The 25,762-nt window shown below is 41.5% G+C and overlaps 1 protein-coding gene across 1 annotated transcript in view; it reads left to right on the forward strand.

Moving 5' to 3' along the window:
- The window catches only part of Cpa6 (carboxypeptidase A6), a 282,675-nt gene that overhangs the window by 117,755 nt on the left and 139,158 nt on the right, over positions 1-25,762 (forward strand). Inside the window, exon 2 of the mRNA XM_059255683.1 lies at positions 6,024-6,099. Within this exon, the coding sequence (XP_059111666.1) occupies positions 6,024-6,099 (76 nt within the window). The remainder of the gene's footprint in view (positions 1-6,023; positions 6,100-25,762) is intronic.

The raw sequence follows: 25,762 nt of genomic DNA on the forward strand, positions 1-25,762 counted from the left end.
CTCACTCTTAAAGAATTTAATTTAGTGGCAGGATTACACTTACTGCTTTTTTCCTGTGTTGTGTGCCAATAAGAGAAAAAAAAAACTTTCAAAGCTGTCAATGGAAACCAAATTCAAGGTATTGAAAAGATGATGTGTCTTACAAAAAAATCAATTTCCCATTTAATTCAGCAAATGTTTATTGACTATCTATTACAGATAAGATACCAGGGTAGACATGTAACCATATGAAAAATTTTCTGTGATAAAGTACACCAGAAAGTCTCTTGCAGACTGTGTGTTTTTCTTTCTCTGTGTTGTTAAAATACCTGCAAAAAACATAGTCATCACTTCTGCCTAACTTTAATCTAAAAGCAAAGTCTAAATCTTCATGTCCTAAGCAAACTGCTACAGGGTGATTTCTCATGTGCTGAGTGCTTTATATCACAACTATAAACCATAAGCAAAAGAGAGAGAATCCATTTAGCTCCCCGAGTCTACCCAGCTGAGTTGTCCCTTATTTACTGCCTTTTAATGAAATTTTTCATGAACATCAAGACCAGTTTCTCAACAAAGGAAATGCAGCTCTCAGAGCCAAGTACTCCATAGCATGAACTGTGCAAGGGAATGGCAATTTTTCTGCATGGAATTACCTAACAGATTGGATTGTTTTTAATACTTAGAGATGAGATTTTGAAGTCAGTGAACATGCTGCTGTTAACTCTTCTGTGAGACACAGCTTTCAGAAAGTTTGGAAAATATTTTAAGCTATCTTGTTTTCCATGTGACTATGAAATGAATCTTAGCACTGGGACACCCCAAATCTTTCTTCCTGGAAACACACACAATTCAATGTGCCGCCCAAATTAAAGGAGTGTTTTAGAGAGGAGTGCTTAGACAAGAAATCAAAGACACCAATATGTATAGTCCCACCTGTAAAAAAATTGATTCTGCTGGTTCTTTTCTCATTTCTCTAAAGACAGTCAAACTAGGTCAAAATATTGCCATTGTGCAGGATACGTTGAGTTGGCAGAGGAGAAAATCAGACTCAAACTGGCTTACACGATAAGGACATTTGTATCATGTAACACAACATCTAGCAACAAAACAAGCTTAAAAGTTGGTAGAGTTGACTAAACCATTGCAGACCCAGGTTCTCTCTGTCCCTACATTCCGTCATCCACAGTGCAGTGGGGGTGACAGGAAGCTGCTTCACCGCAGGCTTCTGCCTTCATGATTACAGGTTGATAGTGGTAACCAGGGTGACACATTCCCTTGTTTATGTTCAACAAGAAAATGAATCTCTCCCACTCCCACTAACCCTTACTTTCTGTCTGATTAGGCCAATTTATAACATATGCCCATCCCCAGATTAGCCAAAGTCCCTGGGAACTATCCAGGATCTGTGTCTTAGTCTGCTTTCTGTTGCTCTAACGAATACCTGACAGTGGGGTATTTGTAAACAAAAGAGATGTATTTAGCTCATAGTTCCAAAAGCTCAAAAATTCAAGATCAGGTACCAACATAGGCTCAGTGTCTGTCAAGGACTTGTTGCTGTTCCCTTCACTGCAAAAAAAAAAAAAAAGCAGAAGGACAAGCAGGTGCATGTAGAAAATAAAAAGAGGCAGAGCTTCCACATTCGCTGACCCATTCCCAAGAGAAAACCATCCATACGTAATGGCTCCATCCCCATGGTTTACTCATACCCCCCATTTAGCTGCACCTCCCAGTGCTACCACAGTGAGGAATTAATCCTCAACCTAACCACTCAATCCTGACACTGGGAGGAGGTGACCATCTGAGTAGGATGTTGAGTGGGAGACTGAGTCTGGAAAGGCACCCAAAACTTCATTACAGGCATTCTGTTACATTGTGAGAGGCAGCCTCAGAGATTCTTTACTACATCTAGTAAGGTTGTGGTTTCTGTAATATTGAAAAGCTGAACGTGTGGATTAAATCAATAGCAAAATCTCTACAGAATTTTCACGGATGTCATTTTCCCTTTTATTATAAAGTACCCAATGTCCCCAGTCACTGTTGTTGGAAATGTGGGATGAGTTGACATTTATATCTCAGATGCTGAAGAGCTGTCTGAGAAAGGAGCAAAAAATAAGCTTCAAATGAAAAGACAAGAATGCTCTCCTCCTACAGTGGTGGTGATAGTAGGTGTGGTGCTTCAGGGTTCTATAAGGTGGGGCTTCCCAGACATACCTCACTGAGAGTGGGAATGCACAATCAGAAATACTGACTCCTCGGCACACGCTGGGCCTGGCACATAATGTCATCTTCATGAAATAATTCTTGCAAAATTGCTACACAGTAAGACATTGGTGCTTCCCCTGGATTAAGGACTCGAACTTGATGGCCGTAAATGTTTAAGCATTCTGATCAAGGGCATGCAGCAAATAGCCAGAGCCCAGATTAGAATGAAACCCTCCCCTGCTTCTCCACCTAAACAAAGAGGACTATCGAGAAGATGAGGCCTGTGACCTGGGGAAAGACGTGAGGAAATGTACTGAAGTGTGTGCTCCGATGCTGGCGCACTGCGAGGTTTGCAAAAGACGTCAAGGTACGTCAGATGGCAGAAGTTTACTACAACAAAACACAAGACAGGCCACCGTGTTTGCTGCTCTCGAAGTTAGAACCAGTGTTGCTTTTTCTCACGGGAAAACTCCTGAAGATGGGATCTGACTAGATCAGCGTCCATCGCTGTCCTGTAGAGTGAGCTCTCTTGCTGACTGTCCTACCTCATCTTCTACCAGCAGCCTAAGATAGACTTCATGGTAGGCGGGTGCCTGGAAGAAAGGGGTTAAAATATACTGAGCAAGGGACCACTTAGGGAGAGATCTCTATGTAAGTCGCATCCTTTTAAGAGGTTCACATCCTATCTTCTGTTCAATGAGTGAGAAATCAGAGAACATGGAGGGCTCAGAGAGCACAGTCAGGAGCACTCAAAGGAAAAAAAATGTAGCAAATTCAAAAACAAAATCATATCAGATAAATGGTCCTTATTATGTGCTAATAATCATTCTAGATACTTTATAGTCACGTAATGCAGTGGATAATTTCAGTGTGTGTGTGTGGGGGGGGGTGCTGGTTAAGCACCAGAATCCCAAGTCTTCAGATGGAAAAAGTGAGGTACAAAGATTAAAAATCTTGTCTGAGGTCACACGCTAGCATGACCACTTGGCTTTAGAGCATATGCTTTTACTACCCTGTCACCGATTTAGTAGAAACGTGATTTCATAGGAAGAAGAAACTTCTAGGGACCTCAAATATTTGAGAACAAAGCAAAATTGGACTTGAAAGGTAACACCAATATCATATGGTTCTGGGAGTCTGGACCATGAAAAAAGGACTAGGAGAGGCGAACACTGAGATTCTTGTACCAGGCCGGTTAGAAAGCTAGGGCCTGTGTCTTCTGTGAAGAACAGGGAATTTCTGAGATATCTTGCTCACTCTGTGCTACCTCCTCAAACTGACCTGAGAAAGCAGCTCTGTGGTAGAGTGCTTGCCTAGAGTCCACAAGAGCCTGGGTTCAGTATCCAGCACCACACACACATACACACATACACACACACACAAATACACTCACATACACACACATACACACTCACACACACACTCACATACACACATATACACGCATATACACACACATACACACACCACTTACACATATCACACACATATACACATACACACGTACATATACACACACACACATTAGTGTGCTGTCCTTCAGACAACTCTGTATAGACTCTGAGTTAGAAATAAGTATCTGATTAACAAACACATGCACTTGAGTGCCTAGTTGCCCAGTAGTCTCTCTAGCTTTAATTCATATTCCGTTGTTTGATTCTCTGATCTTAATCCAAAGCAATTAATAGTATCATCACCTATAAATTCAAAGATTATAAAGGGAATCCATCAGGACTGGGGAGATAGTTCAGCAGGTAAATTACTTGCTGCCCAAGCATGAGAACTTCAGTTTGGATTCCCAGACCCCACACATCATGGTTACTTACTATTATATCAAGGTAACAAACAGCTAGAATCCCATAGGAGACAAGCCTCTGGGTGTGTGCAGGGAATTATCTTGACGAGGTTAGCTGAGGAAGACAAGCTCACCCTACATGTGGGCTGCACATTACCTAGGTTTGTGTCAAAGCCTGTGAAAAGGAGAAAGCGAGCTGAGCATCCACACTGATCACACTCTGCCTCCTGACTACAGATGTCATGCGGCCAGACGCCTCCAGCTCCTGCCACCAAGATTTCCTTGCCATGGTGGACTGTGCATTCACATAATGACCCAAAATAAACCCAACAGGAAAAATAACTAGACGCTACATAAAGCTACACTCTGTTGCTGAATCTCATCCAGTGCCCCTCAGGAAAATGAGAGGCAGAGATAGGAGAATCCACAGATGTTCAGTAGCCAGCCAGCCTGTGTGTTCTTTCTCATTTCAAAGTGAGGACTCCCACAATGAGGTTATCATCTAACTTCCACACATGAAAAGGAAAACTTCGGGTCATCTTGGTTAGCTATGCCCGGCTGTGTTTTTCTCTAAACTCAATACCTAGAGCCTCCCTGTTTACAGTACCAAATTATGGCTCCTGCTTCAGAAAAATACTGGCTGTCAGATTCAGAAAGAATAAGGTTTTTGTTTGGTGAAACAAACAGGGGCATTTGGGGCCACGTGGATTTCCCTGCTAAAGAAAGAACTCTTGTTGGATTTGGGTTACTGATTATTCCATTGACATATATCACTGGCTTACAAAAGAAAGGGCTCACATTCTGTTGCCTGCCCTGTGTAGCAGCTTTGCTTTCTGTTCCTTGATGAGCAAGTAGCAATAAATACATTTCTGAAGCCATGCCTGAGAATTTATAAAGGCTTGGATAAATTGACCATTTTGTTATAAAAATGGCAATGCTGGGTTTGAGCTACCATTTCCAGAGTTAAATAATCCCAGGGGCGGTGGGCTTTTTATACCCTGTACTCTCAGAAGAAAAACCAGTTGCCAGGTTGAATTATCCATCTTAAAAAAAAAAAAAAAAAAAAACCTCTCCTTGTGGCTGTAAACCAGCTCCAGATTGCTTCCTCTGCACGCTGGAGGAGCTGACAGGGCCCCAGATGGAGCTGTTTCTCAGCAAGCTGTCAGGTGATCCATCCATCAGAAAAGCCATAGCACCCAGCTGAGCTGCCTATTGCTGCCAAGATTTGTATTGGGTCAGGTGGGAGAGGCCAGGGTCTGATGAATCCAGAAAAACAAAGGTCAGAGGCATCTGCGCCAGAGAGGAAAGCTATGTGCTCATGCTTAAATTCCCAAGGTTATGTTTAGCATTGCTTCATACAGACTTGACAGTTTTTCCTTCTGCTTTCCTTCATATGGATTTCCTGACATTGATACTGAGAGGTTGTTTGCTATGCTTTTGGAAAAACCAAAGCACAAAAGCTGCATTAGAGTAAGGCTGCTCAAAATTTACTACATGATTGTCAGCAAGCCAAGAAGGCTTTTCATTCATAGACCCGAAGAAGGTGTGATGAGATCATTGGAAATGGCAAAGCTAAAGGATTAGAAGTGAGCGCACAGACCTAAAAACCGTCACCCTGGGGGTTGATGCCTTCCCTATTAGCCTTACCTCATCTTGGAAACGGCCATTCTAAAAGGTAAAAGCATGATATAATATGTGAGTCTATATCTTCCAACCCTGATGAAATACCAAAGATGATTCAGACTGAGAAAATAGACTGGACGCAATCAGAGAATACCAATTGGCTTAAATACTTAAGGTTCAGTGAAAAGCTGTAGTGCTTTTATTAAAAGCACAGAGTTCCTTAAAAGGTTTTTTTTTTTTTTTTTTTTTTTTTTTTAAAGGCAGAGAAGACTAGCAGGCATTTCTTGTTATCCTCATGCCTGGCACACCATTTGTAATGTGCTAAATAAACTCTTCTTTGTCTGAAACAAAAAGAAAAAGAAAGAAAACCAATGTCTGTCTTTACTCTTAAATAGTAATTCTGACCTTCCCCTCTCTTTTGTAGTGATAAGGTGATAAGACTCACTCCTAAAAGCGAAGAGGAAGCATTCGCATTGAAGAACATATACCACCAACTCCAGGTAATGGAGCATGCATGTGCCCTGTGGTAAAGCCTATGGCCTGTGTTTGTGTGACTTGGTTTTGCTCACTAGGGTTGAATAATTAGAATAATTAGCCAGAGGAAGCAAGTAAAGAGACAGCATGGAAGAGCATTTAAAGGAGAGTGGAATGCAGACAAGGCATAAATTATCTAACACACTATTTATTTACTAGTTCACTGGCTATCCATCTGCCAGGTAGAATGGATGATTCTTGGGAGGTTTTGTTCACTGTTGTATTCCCAGTGCGCATCTGGAATAGTCTAGAAGTGGTAGTCAGTGTTTTCTTTGGGGTTGTGAATTTAATTGACAGTTTTCAGAACTCCACTTTTCCATTTTGAAATCTTTCTAAAACATGCCCACCTACTTCTTTGGATGAAACTTTTAAGTGGAAGTAAATTGGGGAAGTTGAAACTAGACATTCAGTCATTAACACTGCTGTATTTCAAGGGTTTTCTCAGCAAAGACTGTTGCTCATTCACTCTCTGATGGGTTGTATGGATTTGGAGTGAGAGTCTCTCATCATTTTATCACTGTTTACAACAATTGTCAGCTTCAACTAAAAACTTCAGATGAGAAGTGTGGCTATTAATTCTCCCCCATGCTGACTGAAATAGACTGGTCCATGAAACATGTGGTGTTTGGGGCTTCATTCTAAAAGATGGCAAAGCAGATTGCCAGAGGGGCCTCATTCATCTTTAACACGGGACAGTAATATTTTCTCTAGGTGATGGAAGTTCAATCCTCTGTGATGAAGGTGTTAGAGGATGTGGGAGAGAATCCACCAGTGACTTCTAGGTGGATGGTTTGTAATGACCAGGCCTTGGATCTTTCCCTACTGGTTGGTTCTTCTGATTGGCGTCTTCCTTATAAATATTGCATTTATCTGCAAATGGACTCTGATTTGAACTCTGAGGTCATTGATCTCTTTCCTTCCTCCTCTTTTCTGACCCCAACACAAGTAATGGTACCTTGTTACCTCCTGCGAACCATGTTTATTTTTTAACGCAGAAAGACTTGCTCCCCTCCAATGCCCCTGCCCTGTGGTGCTGGAGTTAACCCTCTGTGGTAGGCCAGGACTGTCTACCTCACGGTGTTCTTCTCAGCTATAATAACCAGATACTTCCCAAACATCCCACCAGGGAGCTTAGCCCTGCAGAGAAGCAAAGAAAATTCAAGTAGACCTTTCCCTCTCCACCCCCATCCTGTTTAAATACAGCACAGGAAGAGTGAAATCACTTTGACTCCTGTTTGAGGGAGCAGCTATTCTGAATTAAATACTGAAACAAGGGGTTTTCTTCATTTTGTCACTTTTGATAATGGTAAGTGACCATTTATTATCAAAAGAGATACAATTGCTTCACAAATGGAAGCAAAATATATTGAACATTCAGAAGGCCACTGGCACAGATGGCCACACATGTATTATGCACGTTTATATGAGTGGCAATTGTTGTGGGAAAGACTTTTCCTGGGGAGACGCAACGTGTGTACTGACTTACCCTAGACATAGGGATCCCATGGCAGACCAAAGTATGGATACCACCAAAGTCCAACTTGGTAAACCAATTAGTTTTATTGGGGTTACTTGCAAGAGTGTGGGGGACAGGTTACTTACAGGAGCAGAAATGACTCAAAGACAGCTGTATCACCAAGCCCACCCCAGCACAGGTAATAATAGTTCCTAAAAAGGCCGGGAACCTGGAGCACACCGCAGCCCTCAGGCAGCTCAGCAGGTTGGAGAGTGTCCTTTCCAAGTGCCTCAGTTGGTCTACACCTCTTCCAGGAAGCGTGGCTGGGTTCTGCTTCTTCTAGGCAGCCAGTCTTCTCTCAAAGTCTTCTTTGCAGCTTGGCTTGTCTAAGAGTGACTTTCAGAGGTATTTATTGCTTACTCTTGGAGGGAGAGGCCTAGTGAATCTAGTCAGTTTCTGGGACTTCCTGGAGTTACTTTGAGCAGTTTACCTTCTGGCTTCAAGCCTTTTCCTACAGGGTGGAATGCTTCAATCTCAGAGGAAACTTGTACACAACCACTACAGAAAAAGTTTCCTAAAAACTTTTTTGGCTTTCATTTAATCCTTAAGGAAAGTAGTGAGCCATGGAGAAAATGTCTTGGAGCTACAGGAACTTAAAAGACAATTGAAAGAAGGGTAGGAAGAGCAGCAACGAGGAATGATGTCAGGGACTCAGTGATTGACACGAGGCCTCCTGTGACTCATCATGAAAGCCCTCTCCACAGCTGCCATGTGCGCTGGGGAAAGACAGGAAGCAGAGTCAGCAGAGGGAAACAGTGCTCAAGCCAATCCAGGGAAATCCAGGCACAGGCTCCCAAGGATCTTCTTAGTGGCGTCACACAGAACGTGCCTAATTCCCACATCTACAGTGGTGGCTGCCAAGGGGCCTCACTAGAGACTCAGTACTCAGCATTCTTATGGGGAACTGATTATGCCATGCTCTTCCTAACACATACCCAAATTCCAGATTCCCAGAAGAAAGCCAGGTATTTGGCATGAACCGTGTTGTTTGATAAACAGTGTAGGTGCAGTGAGTCCCTCTTATCCGTGACAGTGCTAGGGGCCTTCTGAAAAATCTAAGCTCCCAGATGCCAGCCCCAGGAAAGCTACGCAGACAGGCCCTTCTAAAGACTGCATGTCCAACTGCTCTCTTGAGCCTTTCCTACACATTGCTTCCTTTCCTTTCTCAAGTGAGGTAGTCTTCCTGGACGGGAGTTTGAGGTGTTGAATTTTGATAACTTTCTACCTAAAAGTGTCCCTCCTACCTTGATGTCATCTTAAAATTTGAATTCTTTCACCAAGTGATCCTCACGCACGGTGGAGAGCAGAAATTCTGGCCAGCTAGAGAAAGCAGTCTGCAGGGAAGAAAGGATCGACTTTCTGTCATCCTCTGGCCTGTGGAGTTCATAGACCAGAATCAGGGTCACCGCAAACAGCTTCCTTGAGCCTGTGCAGTGAACTTGGGAGAAAAAGAGGATCTGCCAAGAGAAGTATTGTCCCTTTCTCCCGGAATAAGCTAGAGTTGACAGAATTCTAACAGCTCCAGCTCTCTGTACCCTTTTGCTCCTGCCCTGTGGAATACCTTTCCTGTGAATAGGGTGGGATGGTCATCCCCGTGTTGATGTTACATTGTATGGCAGGATGGAGACCACCTGGGGTAGGTCTGAGCAAATCAGAGGAACCTTGAGAAGCAAAGAGTTTTTCTCCAGCTGTTCACAGAGGAAAGAGGTCAGAGGAATGTTCCTGGTCATCTCAAAGCAGTTCACAAACTGCTATGCTGGGAACCATTCTTGGGAGTGACGTGACCAGGAATGACAATGATAGTGGCCTCTGAGATATGAGAATGATCCCCAGCTGACAGGTAACCATAAAGTGGAGACATCAGTCCTACAGATCACAAGCCCCTGAGGCCCACATGAGAATGCACCCCCAGCCCATTCCTGGATACTTTAGTTTTAGCCCATTGAGACCCTGCGGAGAATCCAGCCAGATGTGCCTGGACAACTGATCTGAAGGACTGGGAGATAATAAGTGGGCTTTGTTTAAACCTGATGTTGATTTATTCCACAGCAATGGAAAACAGACTTACAGTACAGCAATCACCCACATCCTGCCCTTTGGCTCTCATTTTCCTACGTGACGGCTCTAAGTTAATTTCCCTGAATTCACTGGCTATCACCAAGCCTCTTAGGGAAAGTGAAAAGTGATTCACTGACATGCTTAAGCTGTAAATTCACAATGCCTTATCTGAAACATGATCAAATGCAAAATGTGCATAGGATATCGAGTGGAATCTGAGAACGTACGGTCAACACATAACTAATTAGACACCGGGCTGCTGTTACAAAGCTGCTAGCTTTCCTAATTAAATTTTATAGTTTTGCTGAAGAATTGAAACAAGAAAGTTAAACAGAAAACCGTGCCCCCAGAGAACTGGATTGAGAAAGCACCAGCCAATTAAATTGTTAATTAAGACCATAACCGTGGCTTAAATCAAGCTATGATGGAAGAGGAACAGTTTGCAGGTGAGCGAAATTAGAATCCAAACACTGTGTTCTGTCTGCAGTTCCTCACCAGTTCTTTGTGTTGAGAAGGAAGAGAAGTAGCTTCACGTGAGAACACAAAGTGTCTGTTATGCAATCTGCATGTCCCTGCTAAAGGAAAAAATGAATGTTTCTGTTTCCAGATTCCTCATCAGAGGCAAGATAGAACAGGACAGGAAATTGTCCTTTCTGGACAAAACTCAATCACGTGTTTTCACACTGGAGCATAAGCTCAAAGGTATCAGTCATTGACAGTCATACCAAGTTCACACTCTGGAGGCTCACAGAGACTGAAGTAACAGTGAGGGACCCTGTACAGGCCTGACCTAGGTCCTCTGCATATATGTTATGGTTGTGGAGCTTGTGTTCTTGTGGGACTCCCAACATGGGGAGTGGGGGCTGTCTCTGACTCTTTTGCCTGTTCTTGCGACCCTTTTCCTCCTACTGGGTTGCCTCATCCAGCCTTAATATGAGGGGATGTGCCTAGACTTATTGCAACTTGAAATATGTTGCAACTTATTGCAACAACCATGTTAGGTTGACATCCCTGGGAGGCCTGCCCCTTTTCTGAAGGGAAATGGAAGACCAGAGGATCTGGGGGGGGGGGGGGGCTGGGAGGAGAGGAGGGAGCAGAAACTGCCGTCAGGATGGAATATATGAGAGAAGAAAGAATTTAAAAAATTCCACCCTGGAAAGCTATACTTGCCATGAGGAAAGCTCCATCCCTGGGGATTGTTGTTGCTGTCTAGAATGTGGGTCCCCCTCAGCCCCCTTTATAGATCTGTGCTGTAGTAAGTATATATGTACTCTAATACAGTAGGGCTGCAGGAACTTTGGGATCCCTGTAATTCCTGGAAGTTTATAAATTCTTATGTCTAATTAGATGGTTTTATCAACTGGAAAGCTTGTAAGGAAGAAAATGGATGGTGGAATTCATACTATGGGAGTTATGAAGTCCCAATTATATTAGAAACTGATTGTGTAGTTAGTTTCTCTCCCCACTCCTCTCTTTCTCCCTCCCCCCTCCCCCTCTCCCTTGCCCTCTCCCTCTCTTCCCATCCCCCCCAACACAGTCTTTCTACATATAGTTCAGGCTGCCCTCTGACAGGCAATCCCCCTGCCTTAGCCTCTTAAGTGCTAGGGGACATGCATGTGTCACCATGCCCAGACGATTATAAATTCTTTTACTCATTGCTGTGGGAAAGAGGATTCCAGGATGTTCCCAGGGATTCTTGGTTTTGGTCTGTACACATCCCCTCCTAGGTAACCCACAGACAGTAATCTAGACATTTCCATAAAAGAATTTTGTAAGTATAATTATATTCCCATATCATTTGGTCATAGGGAGAGTATTCAAGTGACTCTGACTCAATCAGCTGAGCCTTCCCAAAGTGGGATGTTTATTTCCACCTGATGTGAGAGAGGAAATCAGAAAGGCTCACATCTGCCTGGAGGAAATCAAATGCTGGACATGGCCACATGGCAGGAAATTGCAGGTGGCTACTAGCTGTTGAGAGCCTCCTTAGTATTACTAAAAGGAACACAGGACCTCATTTCTACAAAGGAAATACATTTTACCAATGACTGGCAAGAACAGAGCACTCTGTGCCCCAGAGGAGACCACAGCACAAGCTGACACATTGATTTCAGCCCAGTGACACCCTGAGCAGTGACTCCAGTCTCACTCTGCTCAGACCTACAGCAATGGAACAACCACAAAGCCACACTACTAAATCTGTGATAACCCAGCAATAAGCATCCAACACTGTACCCTCAAATAGCCACGAACTGGTGCTCTGGCTGAAGATACCTTCTAGTAGAAAGTAAGAAAACCCAGTTTTCATTTTTCTATTAAAGGCTTTATAAAGTACCCCTGTTTTCCCTGGCATGGAAGCCCCTCATAATCTAGGCCGGTGGGCTAGGCATACGATCTTGATGCATTGCTCACATTTTTCTCCCTCCTTGTGGCTGTGATCAAAACCAAACAGTGCCAGCATGGAAAGATAAAATACAGCATGTGAAGAAAGGGAGTACACTGGAAGCATTCTTGCAGAAGCCTTCCTCAGCATCATGATGATGGTGATTATGGTTGCCCTAGAGACCACAAATGACACAACTAGGTTGGTGGTATGACCTCAGGCTGGTACCAGCACCGTATTTCCTTTCCACTTAGGACTTGGTAGTTTTGACGTGCTAAAAAATCCTCTTTTTAGGTTAGTTTTTAAAATGGTCTTGTTGAACAACAGAAACTGCCTTTTCTAAGGTGTTTGACAGAAGATTTAGAGAGGTCAAACCAATGGGGTCTCATAGAAGATGATCTTGGCAGGGCTTTGCAGAACAAATCCTCATCTCTCATGGCCTCCCATGCAGTTAGTGGTCTGAAGGCTGGAATAAAAGGACAAGTAGGCCATGCGCCTCATTATCTATATGGCTAATCCAAGGTGATTTATTGTGGAGTCACAGGGCTCTGAAAGAGAGAGAATGGGCTTGTAATTTTCCCTAAACCCAAGTGAAGACATCACTTCTGCCACAGTCTACTTGCCAAAGGACAGAGTCAGTTCAGATTTAAGGAGTGAAAAACAAGACCACAGCACCTGATAATAGGATTATAAGGTGTCAACACAGACTGGGAAAGAATGTGTGGTCATTCTTTCCAGGCCTCCTCCATCCATTCCCACCCCACACACATTCCAAGCTCCAAATCCCAGATGGAAGACAGCAGCTGCTTAAGTCTATCCTTACCACTTCCCCACTCATGGCCCCGGTCCTCGTTAGACCAAAGTATCATCCAGATATCCTGCACGTTGCTGTCACAAACTCTTCTATTTGTTTTCCCCACTGTGTGGAAATGAAAACCTGAACAAGTTGTCTCTACTTGACCCTAAGTGTCCCCCAGGGATGACAACAGTAATTTACAACCCTAGTCACACATAGAAATCCCTATAAAGATTTTTTGTTTTGTTTGAGATACTAAGGATTGGGTTGACCCAGGCCAGTGAATGGTAGACAAGTACTCTACCTCCTAGCTACATCCCTAACACGTCTTATTTTTATTTTGAGATCCAGTCTCACTAAATTTTTCAAGTTGGCTCTGAACTCACAGTGTAGCCCATGCATAATCCTCCTGCCTCAAATTCCCAAGTATCTTAGAGTTCAGTCATGCATCATGATGCTTGGCTCTGGAAAACATTTTATAAAAAGCTGACATCTGGCCCAGCGCACGAGACTTCAAATAATTTGCTCAAATGATCCTTAGCTATTAGCATTTGTTAAATACTCCAGGAAACTCAGCATATCATCAAAGTAATGGGCTACCAGTGTGTTGCATAGTTCCTTTGGTATGACACAGCAGTTCTTCAAGATGATGCTTGCCTGCCTCACTAATATTTCTCACTATCTGTCGTCACCTAGTCTTACTGTACTATGGTAGTTTTCACCCATGTGCTTTTCTCAAGCTGACCCTCTTTCTTCTCTTCTTTGCCCACACAGTGAGTACCACTTATCTTTGAGGCTGAAGCCAAAGCACCAGGTCCTCCTGAAATCCTTTGACTGGCATTGGATTCTGTGGAGAGCTGCACCCTAGCATCCACATCACTTTGTGGTTTCCCTGAAATCACTCCAATAGACTGATCAGATCTCATGGATCTGAAATATAAGGTTTCTGGGAATGCATATGGTAGATGGGGAGGCATCTGCAGAAAAACAATGATGCTAAAAGGAGTTTACACCTATCTTGTCTCCAGAAACACAGCCCAGGTATGAATCAGAAAATATCTTTACTGTTTCTAGACCCACCTTTCAAACTATACATATTTTTTGTTGGTCATTATAGGACACCAGTTATTAATTCTTAAATTTTCACCTATAAATGGATTGGAATGAATTTTTTGTTCTTTGTTAATTGTGAACTTCTCAATAATACCTTTTTGTAGACTTTAACATGCGATCAATGATGCATGACTAGATGAAATTCCTTTTCAAAATATAATTATGCTTTCTATAACTGAAGCTTTCTATCAAGTGTATAGACTATGCTGGTGCCATTTCTTAGACCCATGAAGTTAGAGAAGGCTTTGTACATAAATCAGCCATGGCCGCAAAGACTTGACTTAAGTCCTGCATTTCTTACTGGATAAATGTGAAGTCGTTTTCCATGTATGCCTTGGTTGGTTTTAGATGTTAGTGTTGGTTAGAGAGCAGTAGGATGTGAACCCTAGGACCTCCGTTGGAGAAGTGGACCACGACACTAATTGCTAGCATCAAAACACAAGCATTTGGAACAAGTAACAGTGGCTAAAGAAATGGCCTCTCTATACATTTGACCACTTGATGTCCTATATAGAGAAAAAGAGGAAAGCAGTTAACATTGTGACCTCCCACAGAAATACTTGCATCCTGACTCTTCCATGACCTCGTTACAGGAGAATCATTATGTTACCTGCTTTCTCTGGCCCTCCATTTCTTCATTTCTCTTATCAAACTGAAAATCTCCAAAAACAAAGAACTGTGTTTCATTCTTCTTTGGTAGGATCAACCTCTTATTCATCTTTATTGCACCAGCACCTGACCATAGCAGTCACTCAAGTATTCCTTAAATGCATAAACAAGTTAATTCATTCACCCTTCTACTTACCTGGAATTATAATACCAACAACTCAAACTTGGATTCTTCTCAAGAGCAGATAGGTGACTGAACATGTTATCACCACGATTTTAAAACCTAAAAATATAGGTGCAAATAAGAATGAGTTCCTAATGATGACGTACTGGATTCGGTGGTATAGTGTGATGGGCAAATTATGAGGTACAGAGTATTGTTCATTTCTTCAATTACCAAGGAAAGTTTATAGAGGAAGTAAGGTTTCTGCAACAGCTTGTAAGAAGTTTCTTGAGAAAGACACCTGTGAGATCTGCAATCTGCCATTAGATTCTTAACTTTAACATTCTTGCCTTTGGGTGTTGACTAACAGTGAACACAATAATGCTGATTATTGGAGCATTTGAATTTGAAGATCAGAGCTCAGGTGTTCTGCCTTGAAGTCAATCTGTGGTTTTGTATAATCAAAAATATCTTACCTGTTTCATTCTTTGACACACTTGATTAGCAAACTCATTTCTTAGAACCTAAAATAGCTATTAGGGATACATATGTAGTGGTTTTGTGCTCTAAAAATTTCAAAGCAGCTTTTACATATTCATCATCTACAACCACAAAGACTTTGCTTCATTAAAGGAGTTTCCTGTTTTCTACCACTTTATTTACTTATCTATTTATTTATTTTTAGTTGTATAAAAGTAGAGGGGTTACATTCCCATGGTACCACAAACATTTCTAAGATTTTTTTTTTTATAATTACATTTATTTTTAGGTTATCTGATCATCACTGTTCCTCCTATTCCCTCACAGTTTGTGCACATTTTGAAGTTAACTGTGATCTGGACTAAGAATAAGCATCATATTATTATGAAAAATGAAAGGAGACAGTACAGAGCATGTAGCATAACCAATCAACAAAAAAAGATATTGAACTAGTGCAGGGATTCTGAGGAGTTGAGATTATACACCACAAATTTTAATTTATTTTTCCCATTAGAGAGAAAACATTGGATGCACAGGAGAAAGGTGCCTCTGTGTATGGAACCAGGCTAAACTTTTCCATGATAGTTGCAACCTTTTGATCATGAACAGAGTAAGTCTTGAGTCTTTGGAAAAGGAATAAGTAGAATAAACAGGGGGAGGGTAAGATATGATCTATAGCCTTCCTCCCCTCTTCAATATTACTGTCTCTTCTAGATATAAAATTCAGTTACTGTATAAACAGCTTCGCTTGGGATAGATAGCCATTCATTAGGTCAACAAATTGTATTGAGAAACAAAATTCACTGAAGTGTAGTCACAACTCAGACACGGTGTGCATGTGTACCCACTAGTTTTATGTCAACGTGATACAACCTGGACATATCCGAGAAGGAATCTTTTGCAGGATCTCTCTGTGGTGATCAGGCTGGCCTCAGACTCATAGAGATACAGCTACCTCTGCCTCCCAAGTGCTTAGATTAAAGGAACAGAAAGTCTTAATTGAGAAAATGCCTCCAGAAGATTGGCCTGTAGGCAAGTCTGTGGTGCATTTTCTTGACTGGTGATTGATCTGGGTGAGTCCATCCCGGGTGTGGGTGTTGGGGGGTGGGGCTGGCAAGTCTGGGGTGCATTTTCTTGATTGGTGATTGATCTGGGTGAGTCCATTCCAGGTGTGGGTGGGTGGGTGGGGGCTGCTATCCTTAGGAGATGGTCATGTGTTATATAAGAAATCAGGCTGAGCAAGCCATGAGGAGAAAGCCAGAAAAGCAGTGTTTTCCCTGGCTTCTGCTTGAGTTCATGGCCTTTGATGTGGAGTGAACTCTTTCCTTCCCAAATTGCTTTTGGTCATGGTGTTTTATCCCAGCAATAGAAATTCTGATTAAGACACTATGCTGTTGACTTTATAAGAAATTTCAATATAAAATTATTTCATGATTTAAATATGGTTATCCCCTCTTAAATTTATGTTGAAATATGGTCCCCAGAGAAAGAACACTGAAAGGGAATGGGTCCTTTAATATACAATTAAGTTATTAAGCAAGATTTCTGCAGTTCTCATGATTGACTAGTTGGCTATAGGAGCAGACTATTATGAAGCTGGGCTGTTCTGTTTTCTTTCATGGGTCCCTGATGATCTTTCTGTCTCTCTGTCATGTTATGATATAGCATGAGGGAGGCCCTTACACATCTCTCTCCCCACCAGAAAAGGAAAAATAGGGGATTTCACTATTCATACTTACTATGTGATTAGCACAATGCTATTTGTCCAGTACACATTATCTCATAGAACCCACATATTATAAAGAGCTAGTACTATCTCAGTTTATAGATGTAAATGGAGTAGCTGCTCTATTTTCCATTCTGCAGAAGATTTTTCCCACTTAAGGGGTTCCTTTGAACATGATTTAAGAAAAAGTTTGCTGTGAAATATTTATCAGATGGCCAGCTGAGAGCAGGAAAGATGACTGAGAAATCCACATAGGCTGAGGCAGGATTTCTGACAGGAGGGAGCCAGGGATTGCCACAGACATGGCTTCATTAACATCACTGTCTACCAGTGGTATGACCCTGAGCCCTTAGCCACTTCTCCTGCCACTTTCAGCAAGTTTCAAAGTCCTTTAAATTCTTCCTTGGTTAACAATGGGATTAATCTACTTAAGTTTGTATCATCTTGATATAGCTAAATGATTGACAGCAAGCACGAGAGCTGTGTTTCTAAGGTGAATGTGTAAATAACTGAGGATATCCTCAGAGACTGGGAAAGGAAGGGTGGTGATGGGCATGAAATTTGCACTTAAACAAATCTAACGGCAATTCTATACACCATAGAGCTCACTGGTTCATATAAATATTTGGCAAACATTGGGAGAGACATTACAAACTATGAAGAAAGCACACAACTGATTTTGGAGTGGCAAAATCTCTCAGGATCACCCCAATTTCCTTTAGGACCATCAGAGTCCTCATTAGTCAAGTGAATAGTTGATTAAAGTGGCCAAGATAAATGGTAAATGTTGACATTCATAAGACTTATGAATAAGACACCTGGCATAATTTATTTCTTAATAATTTGCATAAATACAGTTTATGCAACAGAATCATAAGTGGACCTAATCACAACAGGGAATGTAAGAATTTGAGCCTTGAAAGTTAATTCTCTGACCAGTGATATTTAACCCCCTTTTCTTTATCCAATCTTTGAACAATGCTCTCAAGCTAGAAGGTAGTATCAATGGATAATACATGAACAATTGCTGAAAGAGGTTATAATCAAAATTTTAGAAAACGTTAATATAGCAATAAGAGGAAAAATATAAAGTCATACTAGCAAATATTGGGGGAAAGCCAGTGAGGAAGTGAAATGTGAGATGTGCGTGTAGTGAGGGAATATATGTACAAGTCACCCATCTCTTGTGGGGAGAGGGGTCCAGGCTCCCAGGGACTGCTATAGGGATCTCCATTTATGTGGTAGACTGTTAGGGACAACACAATCTGTCCTCTCTCCTTCTCCATCACTGTATTTTACAGTCTCCCTGGTGTCTAGTTAGTTGCTTTATAACTAAGCCGAGCCAACAGGACATATCCCCAAAGAGACATGATCACTTCTGAACAGAAACCTTAGAGAATGGAGGCTCTCCCTCCATACCTCCTGCTGTCTGAATGACAGAAAAAGCAGAGGCCAAGGGAATAAGGAATCCTGACGTTGTAATTCCTTGGATCTGTGTATACAGGGGAAAGTTCACAAGAAAGCCCATGTTTATCTGTTACATGACCAAGAAATAATTTTCTTTTGTATTGTAGACATATTGCTTTTTGTTTGTTTGGTTTTGGTTTTGGAGTTTTGAAACAGGGTTTCTCTGTGTAGCCTTGGCTGTCCTGGAACTCACTCTGTAAATCAGGCTGGCCTGTAACTCAGAGAGATCCGCCTTCCTCTGCCTCCCAAGTGCTGGGATTAAAGGTGTGCGCCACCACCGCCCAGGTAACATATTGTTTTTTAGTATCATTACAAATAATATGGAAAATGAGACATTGAAGAAGAGCTGAGCTCAGTTTAGAAGATGAGTAAAGGGAATCAGAGATCTACAAGGGCTATGTGGTCAGACAGAGTCTAGACTTTAATCTAAGAAACAAGACTGAAAGCGTTCAAGAGGGGAGGCCCATTTGTAGTGCTCGTGTTTGCAAAGTGAGTGGCACTCTTCCCCTTCCCCAGCCTCCTGTTTCAGATGACCCTAGAGTGGCTTCCACTGAGTTCCAGAAGGGCAGTGTGGGGCCTAGGAAGAAAAACAGCAGAGAGGAAGATTCTCTCCAGAAAAGAACTTGACAAGCATGGGTAGTGAAACTTAATGGGAGAAAATTAGATATGCCTAAGATATTAATTAAAGTTGACCAAAAATACAATGTAGCCACATTAAAACCTTATACCACTGCCACAACTCCATCTGGAAACAGAATCAGAATGAGAAACAGGCTTGGAAAAGCTGCAGGCCTCCTGAAGCACACTCACCAGCATCCACCTCAGCTTGGCATGAAGAAAACTTCCTAGAGAAGGCAGAGGAGAACGGAGGGCACACAGTGCCTGCCTCCTGGAGTGCAGTGTCCTGAGGCCAGCTGGGGGTGGTTCTGTGCTGTCAGAGCTGGAAGCTTTTCAGCTGACACATGGGGAAGGTCCAAAAGACAGAACCTGCTCTGAGTTAGTGAATCTCAGAGCAAAGGGGGTACATCTGGGCATACTGGAAAAGATGGTGTGAATTGAAGGGACTCTGCATGGTCCCTCCAGCAGATATATAATGATTAAAAAAACACTGAAAAGGCACCCAAAATCAGATTTCTCTGGACTCGTATTTTAGAACAGCCTCCTTGTGTGCTGGGGCAATTGTGTGTATGTATTTTATCTCATGAAAATGATGTAGAAGGGATGACCAGATCTCAGACTGACCCCATGTGGCCTCCTCATTCTCTTCCCTGTCCACTGGCTGTGCAATGATATAATGTCTTAAGGTACATTGGAGCTATAAAGTGAATGGGTCTCTTCTCAAACCACATAGTGGAAAATCACCCCAGCAAAAATCAATTGCCCTCAAAATGAGGGAAATTACTTACTTGGAACCAGGATACATTCCGGTCCGTTTGTTGCCAGAGCCCATGTTGCCCCGACACAGAAAAACAACTCCTCTAAAACCAACCTCACTGCTCCAACAAGCAGCTCTGAGTCTGTGGTTCCATGAACAGTCCTAGAAGCTTTGGATGACCACAGTTGAAAAAAAAAAAAAATGGTCCGGGCAGAAGAGGTGGCTCGGTGGCTAAAAGCCCATGGCTAAGACCATGTACTGCTCTTGCTGAAGACCCAAGTTTAGTTTCCAGCACCTACATCAACGTTCAGTACTACCTGTAACTTCAGCTCCTGGGGAATTCAATGCCCTCTACTGGCTCCTACAGGTACTGCAGTCACATGCACAGACACACTGGAACCCATAATTTAAAATAAAAAAATATTTTTTTAAAGAGTTGACATAAAAATTCTCATTCTTTCAGCAGACCTTAACAGAATACCTTATTTTGGCCATTATGAGGGTCTCACATTCTGTGTAATGATATAGCAACGAATGGAAACTGAACCTTTGAACAAGGAACTCAGGGGGGCTCACTGTATCATCAAGGTAGAGGTAGATTGGTAGAATCCCACATATTTATTCCAAATTTATTCCTTATGAATATTCAAAATAAACAAAATTTGATTATTCTCTGTTCTCCAAATACATCATATCTTTTCTAATCTCTAAACTTTTTTATACATATGTAGCAATATAGTCCACAAATGTTTATGAAGTGACCACTGTTTCAAGTGCTGTTCTGGATGCTAAGAACTACAGAAGTAAAGAGAATGGCAGTGACCCCCCGCCTTGGGAAACACACTTTCATTGGGATAAAACCAATAAAAAACTGTGGGGAACCCGGTTCACTGTGCTAAAGGGAAGTCAAGCAGGGAAGAAATCTGGGTATCAGGGAGTACCACGTTAAGTGGAGTGACAGGGAAAATGTCACTGGAGGAGGGTATTTGTGCAGACATCAGAGGCTGAAGAAGGTGAGGGTGAGGCCCTTCATCACCCACCTGACTGACTCATCAGGAAGCTGTGTTCAATTGATTTCCAGAAGTAGGTGTGTCTGTCCCACTCTGTCCAATGAAAAAACTTGTTATTCTCCTGTTCAGTCTGTTCTCAGAATGGGAATTCCTTAAAGAAGCACATGTTCTCATTCACACCGGAGTACTAAGGAAGAGCACACCAACTGGACTAGAACACCCCAAGGCTAGTAAACAGCAGCTCTCTTCACCTCCACTCACCCCACACAGCCTCCATTGCCAGCCAATGTAGTCTGAAATTGACAGTTGACATTTTTCTCAGTGTCATTTCACCTTTCTTAGCAAAATGCCTGTGCACACACCCATTCTGTATAGCAATTCTACTTGTCATATCTCCTAGACAAGACACTGCTGTGAATGTTTGAAAGTTGGGTGATGTGTTCTTTTGTTATCAGGATGAAACATGTTAATGGTACCCACAGGTTTAACTAGGGTCTAGGTACTGGATGGTGCCGAGACAGGAAGAGACATATAGGCAGACTTACAAAGAGAATCTGTCCACAAAAGTGGAACAAAACCAAACAATCACAGCATCCTCAACTCAGTTTGACCCCCAGGAGCTTTATGGATAACATGGCCCAGAGTGGTCCAAGTAGCCCCTTGGTTATTTTCAAAGGAAGAGTATGAAGGACATTTTCACAGCAGATGAGTACCACAGACCCAGGCTATCATGAAGACTACAGATCTGGGCACTTCCAAGACTCTTTAATGAGTCTAAAATTATTTCACTTCATTTTAAATAAAAATTCATGGACATGCTTCAGGGCCTGCCAAGTTTTTAGTATTTATGTTATTAGTGTAAATCATTTCTTCCTTTTAGACAACCACAGTCCCAAATTGTATGTAATAAAGGACAGAACTCTCGAAAGAAGAAATATGTTTGCAATTTAACAAAAAGTTAAATGAATTTCTAAATTTTCTCATCAAAGAAAAAAATTTAATTATGAAAATTAAAACAGTCTGGGAAAAACGCTGTTCTGATCTCCCCTTGGGAACTGTACATGATTGAAAGATGAAAGTGAAATCAGAAATATTCCAAGAATTGTGTTCATATACTGTGTGGAACAATTCATATACACAGAATGGTCCTTCTCACTAAAAGCATTCTAAGGATACAATAGACAAAGCCCAGACCAAACCTCAAAAATAGGAACTTAATCCTACCACTTTGGCCATCTACAAATCAATTTTGTCACACTTAATCTCTTGATTATTTTGAGAAATTCATTGGCTTCAGGGATTCTCTCTAAGGAAGATATACAAAACACAAGATTATAAAAATTTACTTATATGACTCTTGCCTATCAAAGGATTTCAACTTCTTGGTAAAATGTTAGCTCCTACAGTTCATGCAGTTCCCAGGCAGTAGAGAAATAACAAGGGGTGGTTTTTTGATGGGCTTTTGGTCATTTTCTATTAGGGAACATGACTCGCTATCTGTACTGAAGAGTTTTATGTCAACTTGACACAAGCTTGTTGGCATACCATGCAGTTAAGGTTGCAGTCCACCATGTCTGGACAGCTCTCTGGGCTCTGTGCAAAATGGAGGACTGCCTTTCCAGCAGGGCTTCTTCCCTACCTGGACAGTGTCTCTAGGTTCAGAGGTCTGAACTTATCTGGAAGCTGTCCCTAAGCCTGGATGCCTGACTTATCTCAAGCATGACCTTTGACACCGATCCCTGTAGATGTTCTTCCCCTGCTGCCCATGTGATACTTAGGTTTTGTGCTCCCAGCTCTATGGTAGGACTGTGCTGCCAAATGCAAATTAGGTGATGGCCCAGCTGCTATCCTCATCCTAGATAGCTCCCTTACTCTGGAATAAAGCTGAGCTGTAACACTGAAATTGTCTCCCAGAAAACTATTTCCATCTTACTCACAGACCTTCAAAGCCCTGCACGCTGCCTCTGCTCCCTTTGTCCTTGTAGCCTGGTGGCCAACAGACCACAAGGGAAAGGGAGACCCCACACAAATTAAAGGCATCTGGGAGGAGGAAACCTTAATTAAGAAAATGCTTCCACAAGATATGGCTGTAGACAAGCCTGTAGGGCGTTTTCTTAATTGGTGATTGATGGGGGAAGGCCCAGTCCATTGTGGGTGGTGGTATTCCTGCCCTGGTCACCCTAGGTTCTACCAGAAAGCAAACTGAGTAAGCCAGAGAGAGCAAGCCAGTAAGCAGCACTCCTCCGTGGCCTACATAAGCTCCTGCCTCCAGGTTCAGACCCTGTTTGAGTTCCTGTCCTGACTTCCTTTGATGATGAACTGTGATGTGGAAACATAAGCCAAATCTACCCTTTCCTTCCCCAATTTACTTTGGTAATAGTATTTCATCCCAGCAATGATAACCCTAACTAGGACGCCATTACTCTTGAAGTTGAATTGGGCTGTATAATTGCCTAACAACTGGTTGAGGAGCTAACTCATCTCATTTCCAATTCCCTCTCCATTGAGCAATTAGTCAGTGTAGAGGGAATGCTATAAGTTTGTTTTTATTTCTATTTCTCTAAGATCTGGCAATGAGCTGTCATAGGCCATGTCTTCATGCAGAATTTGACTAAACATGACACAGAAATAAGGACTGAGTAGACACCTGCTTTTGTTTGTACTTTAAAAGAAACAAACCTTATGCTGTTATTACCAACAAACAGGGCTTGTCTCCAAAGCATAATTCCTTTTTGTTATAACATGCAGAGGCTCAAAGGGGCTTACAAAAAGTAAGATTGTTTTTTAGTAGATAATGATGCATTGCTAATGCTCAAAATAAAAAATTTTAAATGAGGTGCAATATTTTAAAAATCAGTTCTATTTCCCATCTCTCTGGTCACCTAATTCTACCCACAGGCAACTCAAGTTCATAGCTTCTTATAGGATATTTTACATAAATCCAAGAAGGTAAATAGATATATAAATATAAACATGTATTTCAACATGAACTTATAAAATACCTTCATATTGTGTCTAATTGTATGAACTATTATATCTATATATTTATATGCATCTATGTAGCTATAAATTTCTCTTATTTTTTTCATAAATTATAGCAAATAATTTATGAAAATTATACTGCTTGCTTCCTTCACTTAGGATATCTTGGTATGTACAACAAGACATAAAATGCTTCCTTACCCTTTTTTAGTAGCTGTATAGTCTTCTAGTTTATGGACATGCTAACATATCTTTAATTAGAATAACCATATAAAAGGTCAATCATATATATACATATATATATATATATAGGTAGACTCAGTTCTTAAAATGTAATTTATGTTGGAAAGAGTTTGTTTACTTTAATTTTTGGATACTTTTCAGTTTGCCTTGCATAGGGACTTTGTCTGTTCACACTCCAACCAGAAATGTTTTAAAGAGTTCCTGTGTTTTTACACCTTTGCCAACTCATTGTACAATCAAGTTGCCTAACTCAGAGACAACATGGATGAAGCAGTTCCTTTTCTAGTTCTTGGGGATGTTTTATGCATTAAATGACTTCTGTTTTCATGGGCCCACAAACGAAATAATTTCCATATATCACCAAAAATAATGTTTAATTTCTAACCTTGGTGTAAAACTATTTTAATATATGGGTCATACCACTCACCATAAGCTTGCCAAAATAATTCTATGTGACAGTTATTTCAATAAACATTTGATCTCAACTGTTTTTTCACCACCAAAGAGTCTAAACAGTGCATTTGAACTTCCTACAGTATCATCTGGTCACTTTTGGGAAAACTGGGAAACAAGGCCGATAAAGATGTATAAAATATTATTTATTTTACTTAAAAGCATATATTTAAGCCAGGCATGGTGATGCAGGCATTTAATCCTAGCAATCAGGAGGAAGAGATGGGTGGATGGATCTCTGTGAGTTCAAGGCCAGCCAACTCTACAAAACAAACTGCAGGACCCTGTCTCAAGAAAAATATGTTAAGAATCTATTAATAACAAGAATAAGTATTTCAAAGATACATGTAGGTTGATATTTGTGGTTATTACAAGTGGAACTAAAAAGAGGAATTAGCCCTATTGGACATGTAAACTTGTTTCGTGAGCCAGCACAGCTAATCCTCTGCACGTTATTTATACAGTGTTTATAATGGTGCCATGGCAACACCTCATATCCCACAGGAGGACTTGTACTCACCTCTAAGTTATTTTTCAGAAGATCTGCCATAGTGGTCTCCATTTTTAACAATTATAGGAAATGCTCAGGGTTTTACTATGTACAGGGATATGCATGCATGACCGGCAGCCTTCTGATCTCCACAGAGTGTGGTATTTTGACAACATGTGACAGAGTACTAGACTTTGTTCACAAATTTACACTCGTTTGGTTCATACTTTAATCCCAGCATGGGTGTTTATGTAAAAAGGGATTCGTGTCCTTTCTTGAAAATGTTTATCTTGCTTTTTGTAGTTATGTTAAGCTGAGATGTGACGGAACATTCCTAAAGTCCCTGGGCTTGTCCCTGAAGCAGAGGAAGAAACTGTGAGGAAACACTTTTACTGTAGTTTCTGTGGGAAGGGACAGATGAGGTGGGGTAAGCAGTTTAGGACTGACTGGTTTGAGTCATTTTAGCAGCTGGTGATGAGGAGCTGTCCTAGATGTCTGGTTCTTGGTAGGAGGTGAGGGAAGAATTAGGACACATCTCAAGTCTTGAGTGTGAGAACCCACCAAGGCAGGTTATGGGGGTGGGCTGTAGGTTGGCTGGCTTATATTTGAAAAGCTTACAGCTGCAGGAAATCTGATGGCTTCTTTGGGCGCCTGTACTCATGTGTACATAACCACACACAGACACACACAGAGACACAAAATTAAAAATACAAAATAAATATTTTAAAATATCACAATTTAATTTGGAGTGTTATAAAAATTTTG

The sequence above is a fragment of the Peromyscus eremicus genome, chromosome 2 (genome assembly GCF_949786415.1).
Source record: "Peromyscus eremicus chromosome 2, PerEre_H2_v1, whole genome shotgun sequence".
Classification (NCBI taxonomy): Eukaryota; Metazoa; Chordata; class Mammalia; order Rodentia; family Cricetidae; genus Peromyscus; species Peromyscus eremicus.